The 23,788-nt window shown below is 45.8% G+C and overlaps 2 protein-coding genes across 2 annotated transcripts in view; one reads left to right on the top strand and one right to left on the bottom strand.

Annotated features, from left to right (window-relative positions):
* Positions 1-8,046, top strand: part of LOC124038742 (metal transporter CNNM4-like) — a 34,671-nt gene extending 26,625 nt beyond the window's left edge. The window contains exons 10-14 of the mRNA XM_046354815.1: positions 1,134-1,365; positions 2,012-2,320; positions 2,634-2,717; positions 3,041-3,131; positions 5,557-8,046. Coding sequence (XP_046210771.1) covers positions 1,134-1,365; positions 2,012-2,320; positions 2,634-2,717; positions 3,041-3,120 — 705 coding nt within the window. The 3' untranslated portion in view covers positions 3,121-3,131; positions 5,557-8,046. The remainder of the gene's footprint in view (positions 1-1,133; positions 1,366-2,011; positions 2,321-2,633; positions 2,718-3,040; positions 3,132-5,556) is intronic.
* A 153-nt stretch (positions 8,047-8,199) lies between these two features.
* LOC124038390 (aspartate aminotransferase, cytoplasmic-like) overlaps positions 8,200-23,788 on the bottom strand; it is a 28,789-nt gene continuing 13,200 nt past the window's right edge. The window contains exons 2-9 of the mRNA XM_046354222.1: positions 21,114-21,295; positions 20,682-20,805; positions 19,389-19,501; positions 19,023-19,127; positions 18,562-18,712; positions 15,914-16,079; positions 10,669-10,811; positions 8,200-10,214 (exon numbers count right to left, since the gene is read on the bottom strand). Of these exons, the coding sequence (XP_046210178.1) occupies positions 10,075-10,214; positions 10,669-10,811; positions 15,914-16,079; positions 18,562-18,712; positions 19,023-19,127; positions 19,389-19,501; positions 20,682-20,805; positions 21,114-21,295 (1,124 nt within the window). The 3' untranslated portion in view covers positions 8,200-10,074. The remainder of the gene's footprint in view (positions 10,215-10,668; positions 10,812-15,913; positions 16,080-18,561; positions 18,713-19,022; positions 19,128-19,388; positions 19,502-20,681; positions 20,806-21,113; positions 21,296-23,788) is intronic.

The raw sequence follows: 23,788 nt of genomic DNA, 5'->3' as shown, positions 1-23,788 counted from the left end.
CCCACTTATTTTGACTTAACACAGACACATCCTCTCTCCCTCTCCCTCCATCCTTCTCTCTCTCTCTCCTTCCTTCCCTCCCTCCCTCTTTTTCCTTTGAATCTGTCTGTCTTAGCTTTAATCATTGGTGATAAATGAGCTCCATTTTCAGTATGAATAATTTAGACTTAAAGTGATGGATGTACATCCTAAATACACACTCCCTCATATCCCCCAAGGTCATTAATATAGTTCCAGGAAGAAGGTTGCTAGCACACACACTCTGTAACTTTTACGTTTACATAGAGAAACAGCTTGGTGGTGTGTGTGCATCTGTGCATGTGTGTGCGTGTGGCGTGCATGTGTATTTGCCGTGTTTGTCAATGATTTTGTGTTGATACTGTATTTTCTGTTTGTGTTGATGATTCTGTGTTGATACTGTATTTGCGGTGTGTGTTGATGATTCTGTGTTGATACTGTATTTGCGGTGTGTGTTGATGATTCTGTGTTGATACTGTATTTTCTGTGTGTGTTGATGATTCTGTGTTGATACTGTATTTGCGGTGTGTGTTGATGATTCTGTGTTGATACTGTATTTGCGGTGTGTGTTGATGACTTTGTGTTGATACAGTATTTGCGGTGTGTGTTGATGACTTTGTGTTGATACTGTATTTGCGGTGTGTGTTGATGACTTTGTGTTGATACTGTATTTGCGGTGTGTGTTGATGACTTTGTGTTGAAACTGTATTTGCGGTGTGTGTTGATGACTTTGTGTTGATACTGTATTTGCGGTGTGTGTTGATGACTTTGTGTTGATACTGTATTTGCGGTGTGTGTTGATGACTTTGTGTTGATACAGTATTTGCGGTGTGTGTTGATGACTTTGTGTTGATACAGTATTTGCGGTGTGTGTTGATGACTTTGTGTTGATACAGTATTTGCGGTGTGTGTTGATGACTTTGTGTTGATACAGTATTTGCGGTGTGTGTTGATGACTTTGTGTTGATACAGTATTTGCGGTGTGTGTTGATGACTTTGTGTTGACACTGTATTAGCGGTTTGTGTTGATGATTTTGTGTCGATACTGTATTTGCGGTGTGTGTTGATGACTTTGTGTTGATACAGTTTTGCGTATGTGTGTTATTCTTTGCTAGATCTCAAGGAACCACTACCAGAATGCTCTAACAGCCAGTCTTATGGACAGTGTACCCCAGACCCCTGATCCTGACGGGAGACCCACCATCCCTGAGACCCGCTCCCACAGCATCGCCCTGCCCCTGACACACACATACACATACCTCCGACCCGTCCTGGAACAACACACACACACAGAGGACAACACTGGACCACTCACCTCACAGCTCAATGAGAGAAACCGCATCGTCCGTAAGTGGAGTGTGTGTGTGTTACATAACCACCGTGGCAAACAGACAGTGTTAAAGAGTCTGATATTTTTTTCCCCCATCTTCATTCTGTCAGACACACAGAATAGATGTAATTAGAAGGCTAAAATATACAAGAGTTTGAGGCATAAATATCTACATTTTGTTGATTATTTGTCAGTATTTACTTCCAAGGGTATATCCATCTGAAATAGACTCTTGCTTCAGTTGAACACACACACCATAGGGTGACATGCCAGACAGTACAGGCCAGATGGTATCTGAAAAATCATGTAAGCCCTGAAACCAATCAGGTTTGGTTTATCTCATAATGCTTGTGAGTATGCATGTATGAACCTCTAACCTGCTCTCCTAAGCCTATGGTCTCTCTCTTTAAATCAGTGGTCTGTCCTCTTGGTTGTTGAGTTAAACCAAGGGGTGGAATTGATCATGATGCAGACATGATGCTGACTAGCCCCTCCCTGGTTCTCAATACCTCACTTTGCAGGTCATGGGACATGGATCTGGTTCTTTCAGATCCACACTTCTATGTACAGAAGGGAGATTTTGAGACTGAAAAGGGGCTACCACCTCATTGAGGTGCAGCCTCTGTCCAGATTGTCACCATGGTACTCTGTCTCCCTCTACAGGCAGTAAGTCAGACGGACAGAGGAGTCCCAGTGATTCAGTGTTTCTACGGATGGATGACATACCCTACATCCAAGAGGACCTACAAAAACACCGTCAGGAAGGCCACCCAGAGGAGCCACTAGAGGAGAGACCGGAAGACCTCCCGGAAGATAGAAAGGAAGACCACCCAGAAGACCGTCTGGAAGATAGGCCCGAAGGCCGTATGAAGGACAGGCTGGAAGACTGTCCGGAAAACCGGTTAATTGAATGCCCAGAAGACCAGCTGGTAGAAATTCCGGAAGACCAGCTGGAAAGCCAAGAAGGGATCGGTGAGGAGAGAAGGGAGAGTTGTAGCTGTTATAGCTGGTATATTCATGAGTGGTAACATTATTTAGTCCTCACCAGTCTAGTGAAGTAAAAAAATCATCCTATGGAAACATTGCCAAGAACAGTGCCTTGGCCATGGTTTGCATAATTAATAGTATGTATTTATAATCTTGTAGGTTGCAGCTCTTCTAATTTCTCTACTCCCCCTCCCCCTCTCTCGCTCTCTCTCACCCACACACTCTCTCTTGCCAACTCTTTTAATCCCTTGCCCACTTTTGCTCTCATTCACTCTCATCCTCTCACTCTCCCACCTAGATGCTGTTCCTGTGGAGGTAGATATCATCTGTTCTCTATCTGGCTCAGAGGAGACACTGGGGAAGAAGCTGCTACGTAAACTGAGTGAGTGATTGATCTAGGATCAGTTTTTCCTCCCCACATTCTACATTTGACCATAGATCAGTATTCATTCTTCTTCTAATTCTGCCCAACTGCTATTCTATGTTTAAATGGTAAATTAAAAGGTTATTTGTCATATGCAGAGATTGTTTGTATATGTTCATGTTCTTATATTTGATTATTTATTATTGTTGTTGCATTGTTGAGAAGGAACCTGCAAGTAAGCATTTCATTGGACGGTGTATACCGTATGTATCCTGTACATACGACTAATCGTAGAACTTGAAGTTGAAACTTGAACTTGACACGGTGTGCTATCCTTCCAGGTAACAAGAAGAGGAAAAAGTCCCGGGATGGGGAGAAGAGTGTGGAGGAAGGTTTGGAGCAGCCATCGGTGACCACCTAGCACAACGCCAGGTAGAGACAGCAGGGAAGACCTAGCATAGAGAAAGATATAGACTGGGAATAGACTGGCTCTGTTTCTCTCTCACTTCCCACTGGGAACTGGGTTAGAGTTTTGGTATGGACCAGACTCTAGTACTAGTCAATAGATGTCCCAACCCTACCTAGATACCCTCTGTCCCCTCCCCAGACCCAACCCTAACCCTAGATACCCTCTGTCCACTCCCCAGACCCAACCCTAACCCTGGATACCCTCTGTCCACTCCCCAGACTCAACCCTACCCCTGGATACCCTGTCCACTCCCCACACCTAACCCTAGATACCCTCCGTCCACCCCCCAGACTCAACCCTAACCCTGTATACCCTCTGTCCACTCCCCAGACCCAACCCTACCCCTGTATACCCTCTGTCCACTCCCCAGACCCAACCCTACCCCTGTATACCCTCTGTCCACTCCCCAGACCCAACCCTACCCCTGTATACCCTCTGTCCACTCCCCAGATCCAACCCTTCCCCTGTATACCCTCTGTCCACTCCCCAGACCCAACCCTACCCCTGTATACCCTCTGTCCACTCCCCAGACCCAACCCTACCCCTGTATACCCTCTGTCCACTCCCCAGACCCAACCCTACCCCTGTATACCCTCTGTCCACTCCCCAGACCCAACCCTACCCCTGTATACCCTCTGTCCACTCCCCATACCCAACCCTACCCCTGTATGCCCTCTGTCCCCTCCCCATACCCAACCCTACCCCTGTATACCCTCTGTCCACTCCCCAGACCCAACCCTACCCCTGTATACCCTCTGTCCACACCCCAGACCCAACCCTACCCCTGTATGCCCTCTGTCCCCTCCCCATACCCAACCCTACCCCTGTATACCCTCTGTCCACTCCCCAGACCCAACCCTACCCCTGTATACCCTCTGTCCACTCCCCAGACCCAACCCTACCCCTGTATGCCCTCTGTCCCCTCCCCATACCCAACCCTACCCCTGTATACCCTCTGTCCACTCCCCAGACCCAACCCTACCCCTGTATACCCTCTGTCCACTCCCCAGACCCAACCCTACCCCTGTATACCCTCTGTCCACTCCCCAGACCCAACCCTACCCCTGTATACCCTCTGTCCACTCCCCAGACCCAACCCTACCCCTGTATACCCTCTGTCCACTCCCCAGACCCAACCCTACCCCTGTATACCCTCTGTCCACACCCCAGACCCAACCCTACCCCTGTATGCCCTCTGTCCCCTCCCCATACCCAACCCTACCCCTGTATACCCTCTGTCCACTCCCCAGACCCAACCCTACCCCTGTATGCCCTCTGTCCCCTCCCCATACCCAACCCTACCCCTGTATACCCTCTGTCCCCTCCCCAGACCCAACCCTACCCCTGTATACCCTCTGTCCACTCCCCATACCCAACCCTACCCCTGTATACCCTCTGTCCCCTCCCCAGACCCAACCCTACCCCTGTATACCCTCTGTCCACTCCCCAGACCCAACCCTACCCCTGTATACCCTCTGTCCCCTCCCCAGACCCAACCCTACCCCTGTATGCCCTCTGTCCCCTCCCCATACCCAACCCTACCCCTGTATACCCTCTGTCCGCTCCCCAGACCCAACCCTACCCCTGTATACCCTCTGTCCCCTCCCCAGCCCAAACCCTACCCCTGTATGCCCTCTGTCCCCTCCCCATACCCAACCCTACCCCTGTATACCCTCTGTCCACTCCCCAGACCCAACCCTACCCCTGTATACCCTCTGTCCACACCCCAGACCCAACCCTACCCCTGTATGCCCTCTGTCCCCTCCCCATACCCAACCCTACCCCTGTATACCCTCTGTCCACTCCCCAGACCCAACCCTACCCCTGTATACCCTCTGTCCCCTCCCCAGACCCATCCCTACCCCTGTATGCCCTCTGTCCCCTCCCCATACCCAACCCTACCCCTGTATACCCTCTGTCCACTCCCCAGACCCAACCCTACCCCTGTATACCCTCTGTCCACACCCCAGACCCAACCCTACCCCTGTATGCCCTCTGTCCCCTCCCCATACCCAACCCTACCCCTGTATACCCTCTGTCCACTCCCCAGACCCAACCGTAAGAAATCTGAACGCACTAGCAACACAAAGTTTATGTAATTATACTTTCCTGAAGATATAGTGACTCACATTCCTACCTGCAAAAGGACCGACCACATTGACAAGCGGTAAAGTTAAAATATCATTTTATTCAACATTCTGGCTCGTAGAGATCGTGAGAGGAAACTTTCCCGAACCAAACGCTCATTTTTGCCCGATGTAGAATTTAATGAAATTCAACGTTGTGTTTCCAGGCTGGCTGGGTAACAGACTACGGAAACATTAAGACTTTAATTGACTTTACTGTATGTTTCTGTTGAGTTACCTTTCAGCCTCTCTACTGTGTTAGTGGCGTCTGAAGAGGAAGAAGAAGAATAAACTAAATGAAGAGAAAAATAAGAGGGAAATAGCAAGTCCAGATCTGAGCCATCTTCTAAATCTTTTTTATTGCTCAACCAAGAAGACAACCATTTCTGTCTTCTACCATCAGACGATCGTTTCTTATTACCAAGTGCTTTCTGCACAGGGAACTGTCCTTATCATAGAATAGAGTACTTCTATCAGTCAATCAACTGTGGTTGATAGGAGTCCTGCCATAGAAATGCCATCCACACTGCCAGTGTTCTGATGACACATAAGGAAGAAACAGCCAACACACACCAGCCATGAGAACAAGCACAATGTCTACAACCACAGAGACTTTATGCTGATTTAAAGGAGTCTGTCATTTCTTTGTCCCATGTGGCAACCGGAGGATTTTATTTATGCACAAACAGTCTTGTCTCAAGCAAAAACACCACACACACACACATACGTGTACGCGCACGCACACACACACGCACACACACACACACACACACATACACACACATTTTGTTCCATTGAAGTCAATTGACTCCCAGTCAATACTTTTTACCAGATTTTAAAAAGCCATATAATAACTAACATATCTGACAGCATAAAGAAGGGAGATGCAATATTCACAATCCCAAAAATGTAGGTTGCGTGTTACCTAGATTTGAACAGGTATTTTATTATGATCAGATAATATGATGATTTGACATATTTATGATGATTGGATGATATTTGATCATTTGATTTATAATATGGTGATTAATTGGTAACCTGTAATGAATAGGTTGTTTTAACAGCAATTGTTCAGCCATTTCCTGTTTGCTAGCGTTCTAATAGTTTGCCTAATTTCAGTTTGTGACAAAACAATCAGGTGAAGTGTAGAGAATCATTGGACCATCTAAACCGCTTTGAGATATTGTTTCCAAAACCAAATATATTTTATGTTCAGCTGTTTGAAGCTGGTGGACAAAACCCAAAGTAAAAGATGCACAAACAAAATGATGTATAATAATATGGTGATTAATTGGTCATCTGTAATGAATAGGTTGTTTTAACAGCATGTACCTAGAACAACTCCTGCCTGCCATATAATTTCCTTTATCATCATAATATAGATACACACACACACACACACTAAATGTGCCATCTCCATATCACCATGACATAAAGCAGTCACCATAAGTGTGACATTGCAGTAGGTAACAGTTGTAACACCCTATCTGTGTATACCCCCATGATGAAGTGAAGTGTTACTCTCACATGCATGCTATTACTACAGATGCAAACACAACAGGTTAACTATTCTCTTTGAAGAGACCCCCCCAGGGACACGCAAGGGCATAGGAACACAGGGGGCTGGGGGCTAAGCTTCTGGGATGAGAGGCTGCAGATACAGGAGCCTGGAGGCTAGGGATGTTTGGTTTATACAGTGACACAGGAGATGGGTGTATGGAGGGCACTGCTTACTGCTTTCCCAGTAGAATATATTCCTATTTAAGGACAACGCCTTGGGCTAGGTACTCAGCTTGATGCAGACAGGAGCATGACGCAAACCTGTGATTATGAAAGACCAGGCTGACGTGGAGATGTAGTTTGATGGGAGGTTGTAGTGTATAGAAAACTGATAAGCAATACATAAGCATGAGAAGAAAATACCTGAGTGTAATATTAGGTGACAGCTGCACAGAGTATCAGGACAGTGTAACATGCTCAAGGACAGACACCCCTGTAAAGTCAGCCATGCACCGATTAAAAGATATATACTGTTTTATAGGAATGTATACCAATGTACACAGGGGTTCATATTTAGACTTAGAGATGTACAGAGAGAGATTACATTTTGTAGTGCCCTTTATTATATAGCTGGTCAGACAATGGGCTCTGTCCTATTCATCTGTAGCAATAATAATTCCCTAGAACCTGCCTGAGACCATCACTATTCCCTACTGCTATTAGACTGGACTTCGATTGAGTTGCTCTGTATTGCACAATACTGACAGATAACTGATTTACTGAGAGCATAGAGAGGGTGAGTGGGAGGGAAGATGAAAGGTAGTGAAAGAGAGCAGGAGAGAGGAAAGGAGAGGGACAGAAGGGAAAGTGGGAGGAGACGTGACGCAGTCTGACGTCAAGCCACTGCCTTCCTTGACGCACGCAAAAACACGCATTCATGTACTGAACTGCTTTACAGAAGAATAACTAAGAAACCAAGCACTCTCTCAGCCTCATGCTCTCAGAGAACACATTTGGTGAGGGTGACAGAGATACAGTAGATAGTGGTAGCTTTTAAATAGATTATAAGGGACAGGAGGATATGTAAGGGGACATTTTATTAATTTTCTTCCCGGAATGTGCGAATTTAGTAATGTTTTAACAGTTTAAAACATGATCTTCAGAATATTAGGGTTTTCAGGATATCAGACCTCCCAATGTATTAAAAACGATGAAATCCTCAATAAAAAGATTCTAACAGATTCATATCTGACTTGTTGTTCTGAATTCCATTTGTGTATTGATAGTGTTCTTGGCTTTCTGCACTGATCCCCAATGTCATGAGAAACATACACCAAAGAGACAACTTGCACAAACAAAATGTATTTTGCATCCTGGCTCTCAGATGGAAAGAACTGGCATTATATTGTGGTGTGCAGACATTTATTAAAGGATTTGAGTCATACCCCCTTGAGATACATAGGTATTCACAGCATCTGTTAGTGCATTTGATTTGTGCAATTTTGAATACACGTATACCACTGAGATGTCAGATACTGATAATAACAACAGAGAGCGACCGCTTCGGAATAGACTGATTGGACATTCACACTGAGCAGATCCTTCTTTCAAATGTTGAAACAAAAATAACAGGGATTGTTGCTCTCTGATTGAGAACAGTCCTGTTTGTCCCGACTGAATGCACGCCAGGACTTTGAACGTGAAATTCAACAGAGAGTTACACAGTTTAAGTCTGAGATACTGATACATCATTTTTACTTCATCATCTTGGGCCAAAATAAACATGATTGTAAATATAACGTCCATAGTTCATGTTCAATATTAGCATCCTTATTACATAGCTACATCTCTTTGACATACATTAAGTGCATGACTGATTTGGTCAATTGATTGTTTTTCACTCTAGTACTTGCTGTATGCTTTCAAGTCAAGTACTGATTACTTGGTCACAGTTAATATTTAGGTTCTCTTTCAAGTGGACACAAACAACTCCTATGAGGTATGCAGGTGGGTAAGTCAAACTGACAAGGGAATGCGCCTTTCACAGTTGGAATGAAATTTGCGTAAAAATGGGTCGTTCTTGAATGGCGATGGCATTCCTTTTTTTTAATACGTTCTCCCGATTGCACCTTATAGTACCCAAATACATTTAAAGGTGCAATTTGCAGAAATCGTTCCGTCATTTCCAGTTTGCTAGCGTTCTAATAGTTTGCCTAATAATAGTTTGCCTAAGCAGGTGTAGTGTAGAGAATCATTGTACCATCTAAACCGCTTTGAGATATTTTTTCCAAAACCAAATATATTTTATGTTCAGCTGTTTGACGCTGGTGTACAAAACCCAAAGTAAAAGATGCACAAACGAAACTTGAGAACGGGAAGCATAGAAATAGTGCACATAGAACATATCTACCGCATCTTAGACTTGCTTTCAATGAGAATTCCAAATCTATAACTTACAATTCAACGTGAATTTGGTCAGGTCGCCCAAAACGTTACTACTGCAGCTTTAAATAAAAAATAAATACAAATGAGGTACCTTTGTTTCAAAATGCCAGGCCCACATCCCACCGCAATTCAACGACCCAAACAATACTAATCATAAGGTAATGTTAATAATATTAATAAGCAATGGAAGATCGCCTTCACCAGCACTGCGGGAGCTAGTCCTAATACATCCAGAAACACTTGGGCTGTGTCGCAATAGTTGAAACAATATAGCTTATTTTCCATATCTCCTTTCCTTGTGTCCTTCCCTCCATGATCACTGATCTGGCTGGACACGATAGGTTGAAGGAACATCAGAGATGAGGAAAGGAAGCCATTTCCGAGTATTAAGACCCAGCCAGCTAGTGCTTAGTGTGGAACCACACAGCAGCTAAAATGCCCTGACACACAGTGCTTAATCAGTAAACAGGACTTCAACACTACTGAACAAAAACAGTACAAATTAAATCACTCATTTACATTTACATTTACACTCCACACTCTACTGCAAGCAGCAGTGATGACACACAGGGATGATACCCACACAGAGACACACAGACAAATCATGAACACTTCTCTTTAGCCTTTACGCTGCCTGTGCATTCATTTAAGTGTTCAAATACAATGTATCTATAGACAACAAGTGACATTATAGGCCCAGCATAAGCTAGTGTGCTGGGAGTTGGGAATGGGGCTTATTATGTATGTTTGGTCCAATACATTATACACACACACACACAAACACAGCTGGTGGGGGGCAGGAGGGAGTGCTGGTGGTTGTGGGTAGTGTAGTCTTCTACTGGACGTTGACAACAGTCTCGTGGATAGACTCGGCCACATAGTTGATGTTCTTAGTGGTCAGACCACACATGTTGATACGACCGCTGGCCATTAGGTAGATACTCCTCTCCTTGATCATGTACTCCACTTGTTTAGCTGAACAGCGAGAGGGAGAGAAAATATTAAAAGGTATGACATCACAAATATTATATTTTCAGAACGTACAACATATACTATCGGTGTGAAAGGAGAGTTAAAGAAGAGAGGATATTTCTGTGCCAGTGTGCTGTGTACATGTGTATACTGAGTAGAACTACCCCCCCCCATTCAGTTAAGGCATCATTGAGCCTTAGCATCAGTGCTCTCTATGGGAAGCTGTTTCCTGGTTCTAACAGCTTTTTGAAGCTCTACGGAAGACAGCACAGCACAGGGGAGTTTAATGTTTATCCAGGCAGTTACTTCACACAAACAGTAATGAGGATGTGCTCAGCGGACTGGTGAAGCAAAAAATTGCTGGGTGGGGAGTGTATGTGTGTGTTTAAGACTAGAGAGGAAAAGAGAGGTATGCATGTGTTTGCATTCATTTGTGTGTGTATGTCTGTGTGCTTACGGTTGAGGCCAGTGAAGCTGAACATGCCGATCTGCTGTGTGATGTGGTCCCATGTTCCTGGGGTTTCCAGAGCCTGCAGTTTAGCCTGGAGTGAAGCCCTCATCAACAACACACGGTCTGCCATGGTCTTCACATTATCCTTCCTACAACAGAGAGACAGGGAGACCGAGAGAGAGAGAGACAGGGTTAGACAGAGAGACAGGGTTAGACGGAGAGACAGGGTTAGACGGAGAGACAGGGTTAGACGGAGAGACAGGGTTAGATGGAGAGACAGGGTTAGACAGAGAGACAGTGTTAGATGGGGAGACAGTGTTAGACGGAGAGACAGGGTTAGATGGAGAGACAGGGTTAGATGGAGAGACAGGGTTAGATGGAGAGACAGGGTTAGACGGAGAGACAGGGTTAGACGGAGAGACAGGGTTAGACAGAGAGACAGAGTTAAGACAGAGAGACAGGGTTAGAAGGAGAGACAGTGTTAGACAGAGAAACAGGGTTAGACAGAGAGACAGGGTTAGACAGAGAAACAGGGTTAGACAGAGAGAGACAGGGTTAGATGGAGAGACAGGGTTAGATGGAGAGACAGGGTTAGACGGAGAGACAGGGTTAGACGGAGAGACAGTATTAGATGGAGAGACAGGGTTAGACAGAGAAACAGGGTTAGAAGGAGAGACAGTGTTAGACAGAGAGACAGGGTTAGACAGAGAGACAGGGTTAGACAGAGAGACAGGATTAGACGGAGAGTCAGGGTTAGATGGAGAAACAGGGTTAGACGGAGAAACAGGGTTAGACGGAGAGACAGGGTTAGACGGAGAGACAGGGTTAGACGGAGAGACAGGGTTAGACGGAGAGACAGGGTTAGACGGAGAGACAGGGTTAGACAGAGAGACAGGGTTAGACAGAGAGACAGGTTTAGACGGAGAGACAGGGTTAGATGGAGAGACAGTGTTAGATGGAGAGACAGTGTTAGATGGAGAGACAGTGTTAGATGGAGTGACAGGGTTAGATGGAGAGACAGGGTTAGATGGAGAGACAGGGTTAGATGGAGAGACAGGGTTAGATGGAGAGCCAGGGTTAGACGGAGAGACAGAGTTAGACAGACAGAGAGACAGGGTTAGATGGAGAGACAGGGTTAGATGGAGAGACAGGGACAGACAGAGAGACAGGGTTAGATGGAGAGACAGGGTTAGATGGAGAGACAGGGTTAGATGGAGAGACAGGGTTAGACAGGGTTAGATGGAGAGACAGAGTTAGACAGACAGAGAGACAGGGCTGGACGGAGAGACAGGGTTAGACGGAGAGACAGTGTTAGACAGACAGAGAGACAGGGTTAGATGGAGAGACAGGGCTGGATGGAGAGACAGGGTTAGATGGAGAGACAGGGTTAGATGGAGAGACAGGGTTAGATGGAGAGACAGGGTTAGATGGAGAGACAGGGTTAGATGGAGAGACAGGGTTAGATGGAGAGACAGGGTTAGATGGAGAGACAGGGTTAGATGGAGAGACAGGGTTAGATGTTAGACGGAGAGACAGAGTTAGACAGACAGAGAGACAGGGCTGGACGGAGAGACAGGGTTAGACGGAGAGACAGTGTTAGACAGACAGAGAGACAGGGTTAGACGGAGAGACAGGGCTGGACGGAGAGACAGGGTTAGATGGAGAGACAGGGTTAGATGGAGAGACAGGGTTAGATGGAGAGACAGGGTTAGACGGAGAGACAGAGTTAGATGGAGAGACAGGGTTAGACGGAGAGACAGGGTTAGACGGAGAGACAGGGTTAGACGGAGAGACAGGGTTAGATGGAGAGACAGGGTTAGACGGAGAGACAGTGTTAGACGGAGAGACAGTGTTAGATGGAGAGACAGGGTTAGATGGAGAGACAGGGTTAGACAGACAGAGAGACAGGGTTAGACGGAGAGACAGGGTTAGACAGAGAGACAGAGTTAGACAGAGAGACAGGGTTAGACAGAGAGACAGGGTTAGACGGAGAGACAGGGTTAGACGGAGAGACAGGGTTAGACGGAGAGACAGGGTTAGACGGAGAGACAGGGTTAGACAGAGAAACAGGGTTAGACGGAGAGACAGGTTTAGACGGAGAGACAGGGTTAGATGGAGAGACAGGGTTAGATGGAGACAGGGTTAGATGGAGAGACAGTGTTAGATGGAGAGACAGGGTTAGACGGAGAGACAGGGTTAGACGGAGAGACAGGGTTAGACGGAGAGACAGGGTTAGACGGAGTGACAGGGTTAGATGGAGAGACAGGGTTAGATGGAGAGACAGGGTTAGACGGAGAGACAGAGTTAGACAGACAGAGAGACAGGGCTGGACGGAGAGACAGGGTTAGACGGAGAGACAGTGTTAGACAGACAGAGAGACAGGGTTAGACGGAGAGACAGGGCTGGACGGAGAGACAGGGTTAGATGGAGAGACAGGGTTAGATGGAGAGACAGGGTTAGATGGAGAGACAGGGTTAGATGGAGTGACAGGGTTAGATGGAGAGACAGTGTTAGATGGAGTGACAGGGTTAGATGGAGAGACAGGGTTAGATGGAGAGACAGGGTTAGATGGAGAGACAGGGTTAGATGGAGAGACAGGGTTAGATGGAGAGACAGTGTTAGATGGAGAGACAGGGTTAGACGGAGAGACAGAGTTAGACAGACAGAGAGACAGGGTTAGATGGAGAGACAGTGTTAGATGGAGTGACAGGGTTAGATGGAGAGACAGGGTTAGATGGAGAGACAGGGTTAGATGGAGAGACAGGGTTAGACGGAGAGACAGAGTTAGACAGACAGAGAGACAGGGCTAGACGGAGAGACAGGGTTAGACGGAGAGACAGTGTTAGACAGACAGAGAGACAGGGTTAGACGGAGAGACAGGGCTGGACGGAGAGACAGGGTTAGATGGAGAGACAGGGTTAGATGGAGAGACAGGGTTAGATGGAGAGACAGTGTTAGATGGAGAGACAGGGTTAGATGGAGAGACAGGGTTAGATGGAGAGACAGGGTTAGATGGAGAGACAGGGTTAGACGGAGAGACAGTGTTAGATAGACAGAGAGACAGGGTTAGATGGAGAGACAGGGCTGGACGGAGAGACAGGGTTAGACGGAGAGACAGGGTTAGACGGAGAGACAGGGTTAGACGGAGAGACAGGGTTAGACGGAGAGACAGGGTTAGACAGAGAGACAGGGTTAGACAGAGAGACAGGGTTAGATGGAGAGACAGGGTTAGATGGAGAGACAGGGTTAGATGGAGACAGGGTTAGATGGAGAGACAGTGTTAGATGGAGAGACAGGGTTAGACGGAGAGACAGGGTTAGACGGAGAGACAGGGTTAGACGGAGAGACAGGGTTAGATGGAGTGACAGGGTTAGATGGAGAGACAGGGTTAGATGGAGAGACAGGGTTAGATGGAGAGACAGGGTTAGATGGAGAGACAGGGTTAGACGGAGAGACAGAGTTAGACAGACAGAGAGACAGGGCTGGATGGAGAGACAGGGTTAGACGGAGAGACAGTGTTAGACAGACAGAGAGACAGGGTTAGACGGAGAGACAGGGCTGGACGGAGAGACAGGGTTAGATGGAGAGACAGGGTTAGATGGAGAGACAGGGTTAGATGGAGAGACAGGGTTAGATGGAGAGACAGGGTTAGATGGAGAGACAGGGTTAGATGGAGAGACAGGGTTAGATGGAGAGACAGGGTTAGATGGAGAGACAGGGTTAGATGGAGAGACAGGGTTAGATGGAGAGACAGTGTTAGATGGAGAGACAGGGTTAGACGGAGAGACAGAGTTAGACAGACAGAGAGACAGGGTTAGATGGAGAGACAGTGTTAGATGGAGTGACAGGGTTAGATGGAGAGACAGGGTTAGATGGAGAGACAGGGTTAGATGGAGAGACAGGGTTAGATGGAGAGACAGGGTTAGACGGAGAGACAGAGTTAGACAGACAGAGAGACAGGGCTGGACGGAGAGACAGGGTTAGACGGAGAGACAGTGTTAGACAGACAGAGAGACAGGGTTAGACGGAGAGACAGGGCTGGACGGAGAGACAGGGCTGGACGGAGAGACAGGGTTAGATGGAGAGACAGGGTTAGATGGAGAGACAGGGTTAGATGGAGAGACAGGGTTAGATGGAGAGACAGGGTTAGATGGAGAGACAGGGTTAGACGGAGAGACAGTGTTAGACAGACAGAGAGACAGGGTTAGACGGAGAGACAGGGCTGGACGGAGAGACAGGGTTAGATGGAGAGACAGGGTTAGATGGAGAGACAGGGTTAGATGGAGAGACAGGGTTAGACGGAGAGACAGAGTTAGACGGAGAGACAGGGTTAGACGGAGAGACAGTGTTAGACGGAGAGACAGGGTTAGACGGAGAGACAGGGTTAGATGGAGAGACAGGGTTAGACGGAGAGACAGTGTTAGACGGAGAGACAGTGTTAGATGGAGAGACAGGGTTAGATGGAGAGACAGGGTTAGACAGACAGAGAGACAGGGTTAGACGGAGAGACAGGGTTAGACAGAGAGACAGAGTTAGACAGAGAGACAGGGTTAGACAGAGAGACAGGGTTAGACGGAGAGACAGGGTTAGACGGAGAGACAGGGTTAGACAGAGAGACAGGGTTAGACGGAGAGACAGGGTTAGACGGAGAGACAGGGTTAGATGGAGAGACAGGGTTAGACGGAGAGACAGGGTTAGACGGAGAGACAGAGTTAGACAGACAGAGAGACAGAGTTAGACAGACAGAGAGACAGGGTTAGACGGAGAGACAGGGCTGAACGGAGAGACAGGGTTAGACGGAGAGACAGTGTTAGACAGACAGAGAGACAGGGTTAGACGGAGAGACAGGGCTGGACGGAGAGACAGGGTTAGACGGAGAGACAGTGTTAGACGGAGAGACAGAGTTAGACGGAGAGACAGGGTTAGATGGAGAGACAGGGTTAGACAGAGAGACAGGGTTAGACAGAGAGACAGGGTTAGACAGAGAAACAGGGTTAGACAGAGAGACAGGGTTAGACGGAGAGACAGGGTTAGACGGAGAGACAGGGTTAGACGGAGAGACAGGGTTAGACAGAGAGACAGGGTTAGACATAGAAACAGGGTTAGACAGAGAAACAGGGTTAGACAGAGAAACAGGGTTAGACAGACAGAGAGGGGGAGGAAGGGAGGATATAGATCTACGTTTTGACCACATGTTTAATTGTTGGATGTGCATACACTACTTTTGTGATGTCTGTGCGTGTGTACCCACCATTCAGCGAAGAGTTCAGGTGTGTTGAGTGTGATGGCGACCAGCCTTGCACCCTGGGAGGGAGGGTTGGACCAGGTTACCCTGACAATCTTCTCCATCTGAGATAGAACTCTCTTCAGGTTGTCAGAATCACGAGCTACAATAGTCAGGTTCCCCACACGCTCATCTGCCAGTACACAGAAACCTTATTTAGGGTTCCCTGCAGTTTACAGATTGCATTATGTACATATATCATATTTGAAATATGTGTGTGTGCGTGTTATGTGTGAAAGGTGGGAGTAAGAATACATAGATTGGTTTCATATGTTTCAATGCATCTTACAGTGTGTGTGTGAGTGCATGTGTGTTAATCTTGGCAGCAATTTTAGATTTAGTTTTAGTCTTAAAATACTGCGCCTTTTTAGTCGAAGTCAAATCTTTGTCGTTTCATCCATTAGTTTTAGTTATTATCAGTCGAATAAAAGTCTGAACTATTTTAGTCACAGCCATTTTAGTCACATATTGTTTTATATATTTTGTACTTAACCTTTATTTAACTCAGTCAGTTAAGAACAAATTCTTATTTACAATGACGGCCTACCCCGGCCAAACCCTAACGACGTTGGGCTAATTGTGCGCCGCCCTATGGGACTCCCAATCATGGCCGGTTGTGATACAGCCTGGAATCAAACCAGGGTTTGTAGTGACGCCTCTGACCCAGAAGCTTATAAGAAATCCTGCTATGCAAGGCCGCAGGGCCAGAAAGATTACCAGGATGTGTGCTCCGGGCATGTGCTGACCAAATGGCAGGTGTCTTCACTGACATTTTCAATGTCCCTGATTGAGTCTGTAATACCAACATGTTTCAAGCAGACCACCATAGTCCCTGTGCCCAAGAACACTAAGGCAACCTGCCTAAATGACTACAGACCCATAGCACTCACGTCCATAGCCATGAAGTGCTTTGAAAGGCTGATCATGGCTCACATCAACACCATTATCAGAAACCCTAGACCCACTCCAATTTGCATACCGCCCAAACAGATCCCGAGATGATGCAATCTGTATTGCACTCCACACCGCCCTTTCCCACCTGGACAAAAGGAACACCTACGTGAGAATGCTATTCATTGGCTACAGCTCAGAGTTCAACACCATAGTACCCTCAAAGCTCATCACTAAGCTATGATCCTGGGACTAAACACCTGGATTTCCTGACGGGCCGCCCACAGGGGTTGAGGGTAGGTAGCAACACATCTGCCACGCTGATCTTCAACCTTGGAGCCCCTCAGGGGTGCGTGCTCAGTCCCCTCCTGTGCTTCCTGTTTACCCATGACTGCGTGGCCAGGCACAACTCCAACACCATCATTAAGTTTGCAGACAACACAACAGTGGTAGGCCTGATCAACAACGAGACAACCTATAGGGAGGAGGTCAGAGACCTGGCCGGGTGGTGCCAGAATAACAACCTATCCCTCAACGTAACCAAGACCAAGGAGATGATTGTGTACTACAGCAAATGGAGAACCAAGCACGCCCCCATTCTCATTACGGGCTGCAGGGGAGCAGGTTGAGAGTTTAAAGTTCCTTGGTGTGCACATCACCAACAAACTAGAATGCTCCAAACACATCAAGACAGTCGTGAAGAGGGCGCGGCAAAGCCTATTCCCCCTCAGGAAACTAAAAAGATTTGGCATAGGTCCTCAGATCCTCAAAAGGTTCTACAGCTGCAACATCGAGAGCATCCTGACTGGTTGCATCACTGCCTGGTATGGCAACTGCTCAGCCTCCGACAGCAAGGCACTACAGAGGGTAGTGCGTAAAGCCTAGTACATCACTGGGGCTAAGCTGCCTGCCATCCAGGATCTCTACACCAGGCGGTATCAAAGGAAGGCCCTAAAAATTGTCAAAGACTCCAGCCACCCCAGTCATATAGTGTTCTCTCTACTACCACATGTACCGGAGCGCCAAGTCTAGGACCAAAAGGCTTCTCAACAGCTTTTAGATTTTATCCCCATCGTAACCGTCAAGAGGGTTAAATAACAATGGTTCTCTTGAAAGGGGGAGAATTTGAGCTTTCCAAAAATGCCAGAAGTATTACTGCAATCCTAATATTCAACAAATAGCATATGTTTTTCCCATAGGAAAATAGCAACTGCAACTCGCATTTGAGTACTGTGGTAAGAGAGCAGCAACACGAATGAATAAATAACAGCGCACATGGGAAAAGAGTCTACATGAAAGTAGGAGAGAGTAAACATGATTGTTTCTAGCTGAGATTAGCCTAGTTAAGTGAAGTGTCCTGGCTTCACATCAGTTCAGAAGATTGACGAGTGACTGAAGTGACTGCCTGAGAGCAGTGTGAGAGAGCAGATCAGCTCACACAACTGAAGAAGTTCATTCTGCACGCAGGCTTAGGGTGGAACAAAACAGATGAAAAGGAGCTTTATGGCAAATTTTATGTCCATTAGTCTCATGTGGAATTCTCATCTCGTCACATTTCCATTGACAAAAATTATAAGTAATTTGTAAGTTCAGGGCATCTCGTCTCGTTGTCGTCATTGTTCAAGTCAGGAAAAATAAGTAGTTGACGAGTATTTTTCTTCATAGTTATTGTTGACGAAATAAACACTGGTGTGTGTGTGTGTGTTTGTGAGTGTTTGTCTCACTGTAGAGGCCAAAGTTCTTGGAGAAGGACTGGGCGCAGAACATCTCGAAACCCTGCGTTACAAAGTAGCGCACGGCCCAGGCATCCTTATCCAGACAGCCTGATGCAAAGCCCTGGTACGCTGAGTCAAAGAACACAAACAGCTTCCTCCTCTGGGGAGAGAGAAAACAAAAAAGGAGAAATATTAAAACCTACAGAAAATATATATATATATTTTTAAATGTATAATTTTTTTGTTGTTACATAACGCTGGGCATGTACACACACAGCTATGTCTTACTATTTTTTTGGGGGACTAACAATTGATTCCATTCAAAATCCTATTTTCACTAACCTCTAACACTAAACCTAAAACAGTATTTTTACTAATAGCCTTTTAAGGTGGTTTGCTATTCCTGTGAGGACTTCTGGTACTCACAAGTATAGTAAAACGTGTGTACACACACACACACACAGTCTTACCTTCATGACCTCAGCCACCTGCATCCACTCTACGTGTGTAGGGTCTGTGCCGGTGGGATTGTGGGCGCACGCGTGCAAAACAAAGATGGAGTGCTTTGGTGCACTCTGGGACAGGGGTCAAAGGTCAATGTTAGACTACAGGACAGACAAATAACATATTGTGTACTGGGAGTTTATGCACCATGTTGGTATCGTTAGAAAGCCAAACCTATCCTCTTTTCAACCGTGTGGAAAAAGCTAATTTACTATCTACGTTGACATGACCAGTTAAGATATTCAATATTCACTATTGTGAGGTAAATTCAGAGTTTGGGAGGCGGTCTGGTCTCCATGTCAACACCACCAGTTCAGAGGTCAGCGTCTCACCTCCAGGTCGCCTAGGAAACCGTCCAGATCCAGACCCCGCTTCTCTGCGTCCCAGTACTTATAGGGACGGATGTCCTCGAACCCGGCGTTGGCAAACACAGCGTTGTGGTTCTCTAGAAACAAACAGTAGAGGTTTCACAACACTTTTCTCTGAAGAGGTATCTTTTGAGACCTAACATTAGCTGACAACATTAGCTGACATATTTACAAAGATTAAGTCCAGCTTGTTAAAAAGTAACATGCTGGATTTAATCACCTACAGTGCCTTTGGAAAGTATTCAGACCCCTTGACTTTTTCCACATTTTGTTACGTTACAGCCTTATTGTAAAATTGATTAAATAACAAAACTTCTCAGTAATCTACACACAATACCCCATGACAAAGCAAAACAGGTTTATTAAAAATAAAAAACAGAAATACCTTATTTACATAAGTATTCTGAACCTTTGTTATGAGACTGGAAATTGAGCTCAGGTGGATCCTGTTCCATTGATCCTCCTTGACATGTTTCTACAACTTGATTGGGGTCCACCTGTGGTAAATTCAACTGATTGGATATGATTTGGAAAGGCAAACACCTGTCTATATAATGTCCCGCATTGAAGGTCCACAAGAACACAGTGGCCTCCGTCATTCTTAAATGGGAGAAGTTTGGAACCACCAAGACTCTTCCTAGAGCTGGCTGCCCGGCCAAATTGAGTAATCTGGGAGAGAAGGGCCTTGGTCAGGGAGGTGACCAAGAACCCGATTGTCACTCTGACAGAGCTCTAGAGTTCCTCTGTGGAGATGGGAGAACCTTCCAAAAGGACAACCATCTCTGCAGCACTCAATCAATCAGGCCTTTATGGTAAAGTGGCCAGATGGAAGCCACTCCTCAGTAAAAGGCATATGACAACCCACTTGGAGCTTGCCAAAATGTAACGTAACAAAATGTGGAAAAAGGTCAAAGGGTCTGAATACTTTCCCGAGGCACTGTATATAGACACCTATTAATGAACTATTAAGAGGACAATTTAGCAGTATAAGGTCCAGATAAGATAACAATAACAATGAAAAGTTTATATCTTATTCTAGGACATTCATACAGCCCTGAATCAGCCGTACGAGCAGAGATGTAAACAGGTGTTTAAGTGTTGTCGTTCCTGTGTGCATGTGTGTGTGTGTGTGTGTGTGTGTGTGTGTGTGTGTGTGTGTGTGTGTGTGTGTGTGTGTGTGTGTGTGTGTGTGTGTGTGTGTGTGTGTGTGTGTGTGTGTGTGTGTGTGTGTGTGTGTGTGTGTGTGTGTGTGTGTACCCCAGGTAGGCGCTGAGACATAGACAGGTGTTTTTGTGTTGTCATTCCCGTTGTACCAGCGTCTGAGAAACTCTGCCCCCATCTTCAGAGCACCTGTACCCCCCAGACACTGCACCGCTCCCACCTGACAGAGAGAGACAGGAAGCGGGTGTGAGAGAGAGATAGGGGGTGTGAGAGAGAGATAGGGGGTGAGGGAGAGCGAGAGAGGGTGACCGAGAGAGAGAAACAGTAGAGAGAGGGGGAGCGATAGACAGAGGGAGAGAGAAGGTGGTGGCTGATACACACTAAATAAGTGACTTGATAACTACTTAGGAGCAATGTAGCGCACCAGTACAAATTTAAATACATTCCTTTAAATTCAGCTCAATATCTGCATAATCATGCACACAACACAACTCCCCTAACACAATCACACTTCAAAAACTACCCTACCCTGTTCTCCTGGATGGCAGGGCTGTCTTCTCCCAGGGCGATCTTGGATGCAGAGGACCTAAACTCAGGCAGACCCAGAATGGCCAGGTACTCATGGTTCAGACTATTGTCCGCTACGATGATCTTCTCCACCTTCTTAACCACGGGCAGCACCCAGGGCTGGCCCTCATCTGTCCTGTAGGCTGGAGGGAAGAGACAGTTTTACAGGTTAAGTTTGTTTTACGGTGCAAATGTTGCAGTAGCCCAATTCTGGCCCTATGGCTCTCTCTCCAGCTGGCATTACTGCCTTGGTGAGCAACCCACTCAAGAGGGGAAAGTGCCAATGAACAATGAACACTGACAACCTGAGGAGAGATCTAACTCAGATGGAAATGTCACAAACACTCTCACCTGCGCTCTACTACACTAGAAGCTTTACTGCTCTGCAAGATCCAAGTAGACTAATATGTAATTAGGCCTACCGTATGTCTCATCCACATGAAAAAATACTATAGTATACTATGGTATAAATATTATAGTGTTCACTGTAGTGTTTTCACAGTCTTTACTGTAGTATTTACAGTTTACTACAGTATTTAAACGGTATACTAAAGTATTTCATATAGTGTTTTTATGGATTGTATAATACTGTAGTATTTAGTACTGTAGTGTTTTTGCTGACTTTAGTATACTGTAGTATTTACTGTAGTGTTTTAACAGACTGTAGTATACTGTTGTTTTTGCAGACATTACTGTAGTATTTACTATAGCGTTTTTATTTTATTATCTTTGACATCAAAGTGCAGGCTTTGTCCTTGAGGAAACCTACTGGAGAAATACCTGTGTAAATAATGTATATCTGTTTTAGTTATTTTTAATACATTTGCAAAATAATCCTAGAAACCTGTTTTTGCTTTGTCATTATTGGGTATTGTGTGTAGATTGATGAGGAAAATGGTTTATTTAATACATTTTAGAATAAGGCTGTACAGTGCTTCGCAAAAGTATTCATCCCCATTGGCGTTTTTCCTATTTTGTTGCATTACAACCTGTAATTTAAATGTATTTTTATTTAGATTTCATATAATGGACATACACAAAATAGTCCAAATTGGTGAAGTGAAATGAAAAAAATTGCTTGCTACGAAGCCCCTAAATAAGATCTGGTGCAACCAGTTACCCTCAGAAGTCACATAATAAGTCAAATAATGTCCACCTGTGTGCAATCTACGTGTCACATGATCTGTCACATGATCTCAGTATATATACACCTGCTCTGAAAGGCCCCAGAGTCTGCAATCCCACTAGGCAAGGGGCATCATCAAGCAAGCGGCACCATGAAGACCAAGGAAATCTCCAAACAGGTCAGGGAAAAAATTGTGGAAGTACAGATCAGGGTTGGGTTATAAAAAAAATACCTGAAACTTTGAACATTCCATGGAACACCATTAAATCCATTATTAAAAAATGGAAAGAATACGGCACCATAACAAACCTTCCAAGAGAGGGCCGCCCACCAACACTCAAGAACCAGGCAATGAGGGCATTAATCAGAGGCAACAAAGAGACCAAAGATGACCCTGAAGGAGCTGCAAAGCTCCACGGCGGAGATTGAAGTATCTGTCCATAGGACCCCTTTAAGCCATACACTCCACAGAGCTGGGCTTTAAGGACGTGTCATGCCCTGACCTGAGTATTCTTTGTTTTCTTTATATATTTTGGTTAGGTCAGGGTATGACATGGGTGATGTATGTGTTTTTGTATTGTCTAGTTTTTTTTGTAGGTTTATGGGGTTGTTTACCATCTAGATGTTTAGGTATGTCCATGGTTGCCTAAATTGGTTCTCAATTAAAGGCAGCTGGTTATCGTTGTCTCTGATTGGGAACCAAATTTAGGCAGCCATCTTCTTTGGGTATTTCGTGGGTTATTGTCTATGTTATGTTGCTTGTTAGCACAGTGTTTCTTTAGCAGTCACGTTCGTCTTGTTAGTTTGTTTGTTTGGTTAGTGTACTTCGTGTTTTTCGTCTGTCATTAAAAAGATGTATTCACATCACGCTGATCTCCTCAATACGACGATCGTGACAGGAAGAGTGGCCAGAAAAAAAGCCATTGCTTAAAGAATACAATAGGCAAACACGTTTGGTGTTCGCCAAAAGGCATGTGGGAGACTCCCCAAACATATTGGAGAAGGTACTCTGGTCAGATGAGACTAAAATTGACCTTTTTGACCATCAAGGAAAACACTATGTCTGGTGCAAACCCAACACCTCTCATCACCCAGAGAACACCATCCCCCACAGTGAAGCATGGTGGTGGCAGTGTGACGACACTCCCACTCTGTCTGCCGTATTATCTCTTTGTTCTTGTTTCCTTATTAGGATGCCGGTTGGCGGAGTTGGGAGGGTCGTCAGCTACATGGGAAACACCTGGGCCCGGTGTGTCCCAGGATAAATACACAACTTCCCCATTTCCCTATTCATGGAGGAGACTCTCTTGTTTTGGCACCTTTCAACACCCTGCACACCCAACACCCTGTTCTCCAGGTACATCACCCAATTTAATTATATTACTCTCAGTCTGCAAACCAGAATTTGTAAGATCCTGGTCAAATGAAACAGACGGAGGCCCAGCTAAATAGTCAAAAAGGTTTATTCACGGAACGTTCTGAAGTCAAGAATACAAAACAATTCATTTTA

Source organism: Oncorhynchus gorbuscha, linkage group LG06 (assembly GCF_021184085.1).
Source record: "Oncorhynchus gorbuscha isolate QuinsamMale2020 ecotype Even-year linkage group LG06, OgorEven_v1.0, whole genome shotgun sequence".
Classification (NCBI taxonomy): Eukaryota; Metazoa; Chordata; class Actinopteri; order Salmoniformes; family Salmonidae; genus Oncorhynchus; species Oncorhynchus gorbuscha.
This window is presented reverse-complemented; position numbering and strand designations above follow the sequence as displayed.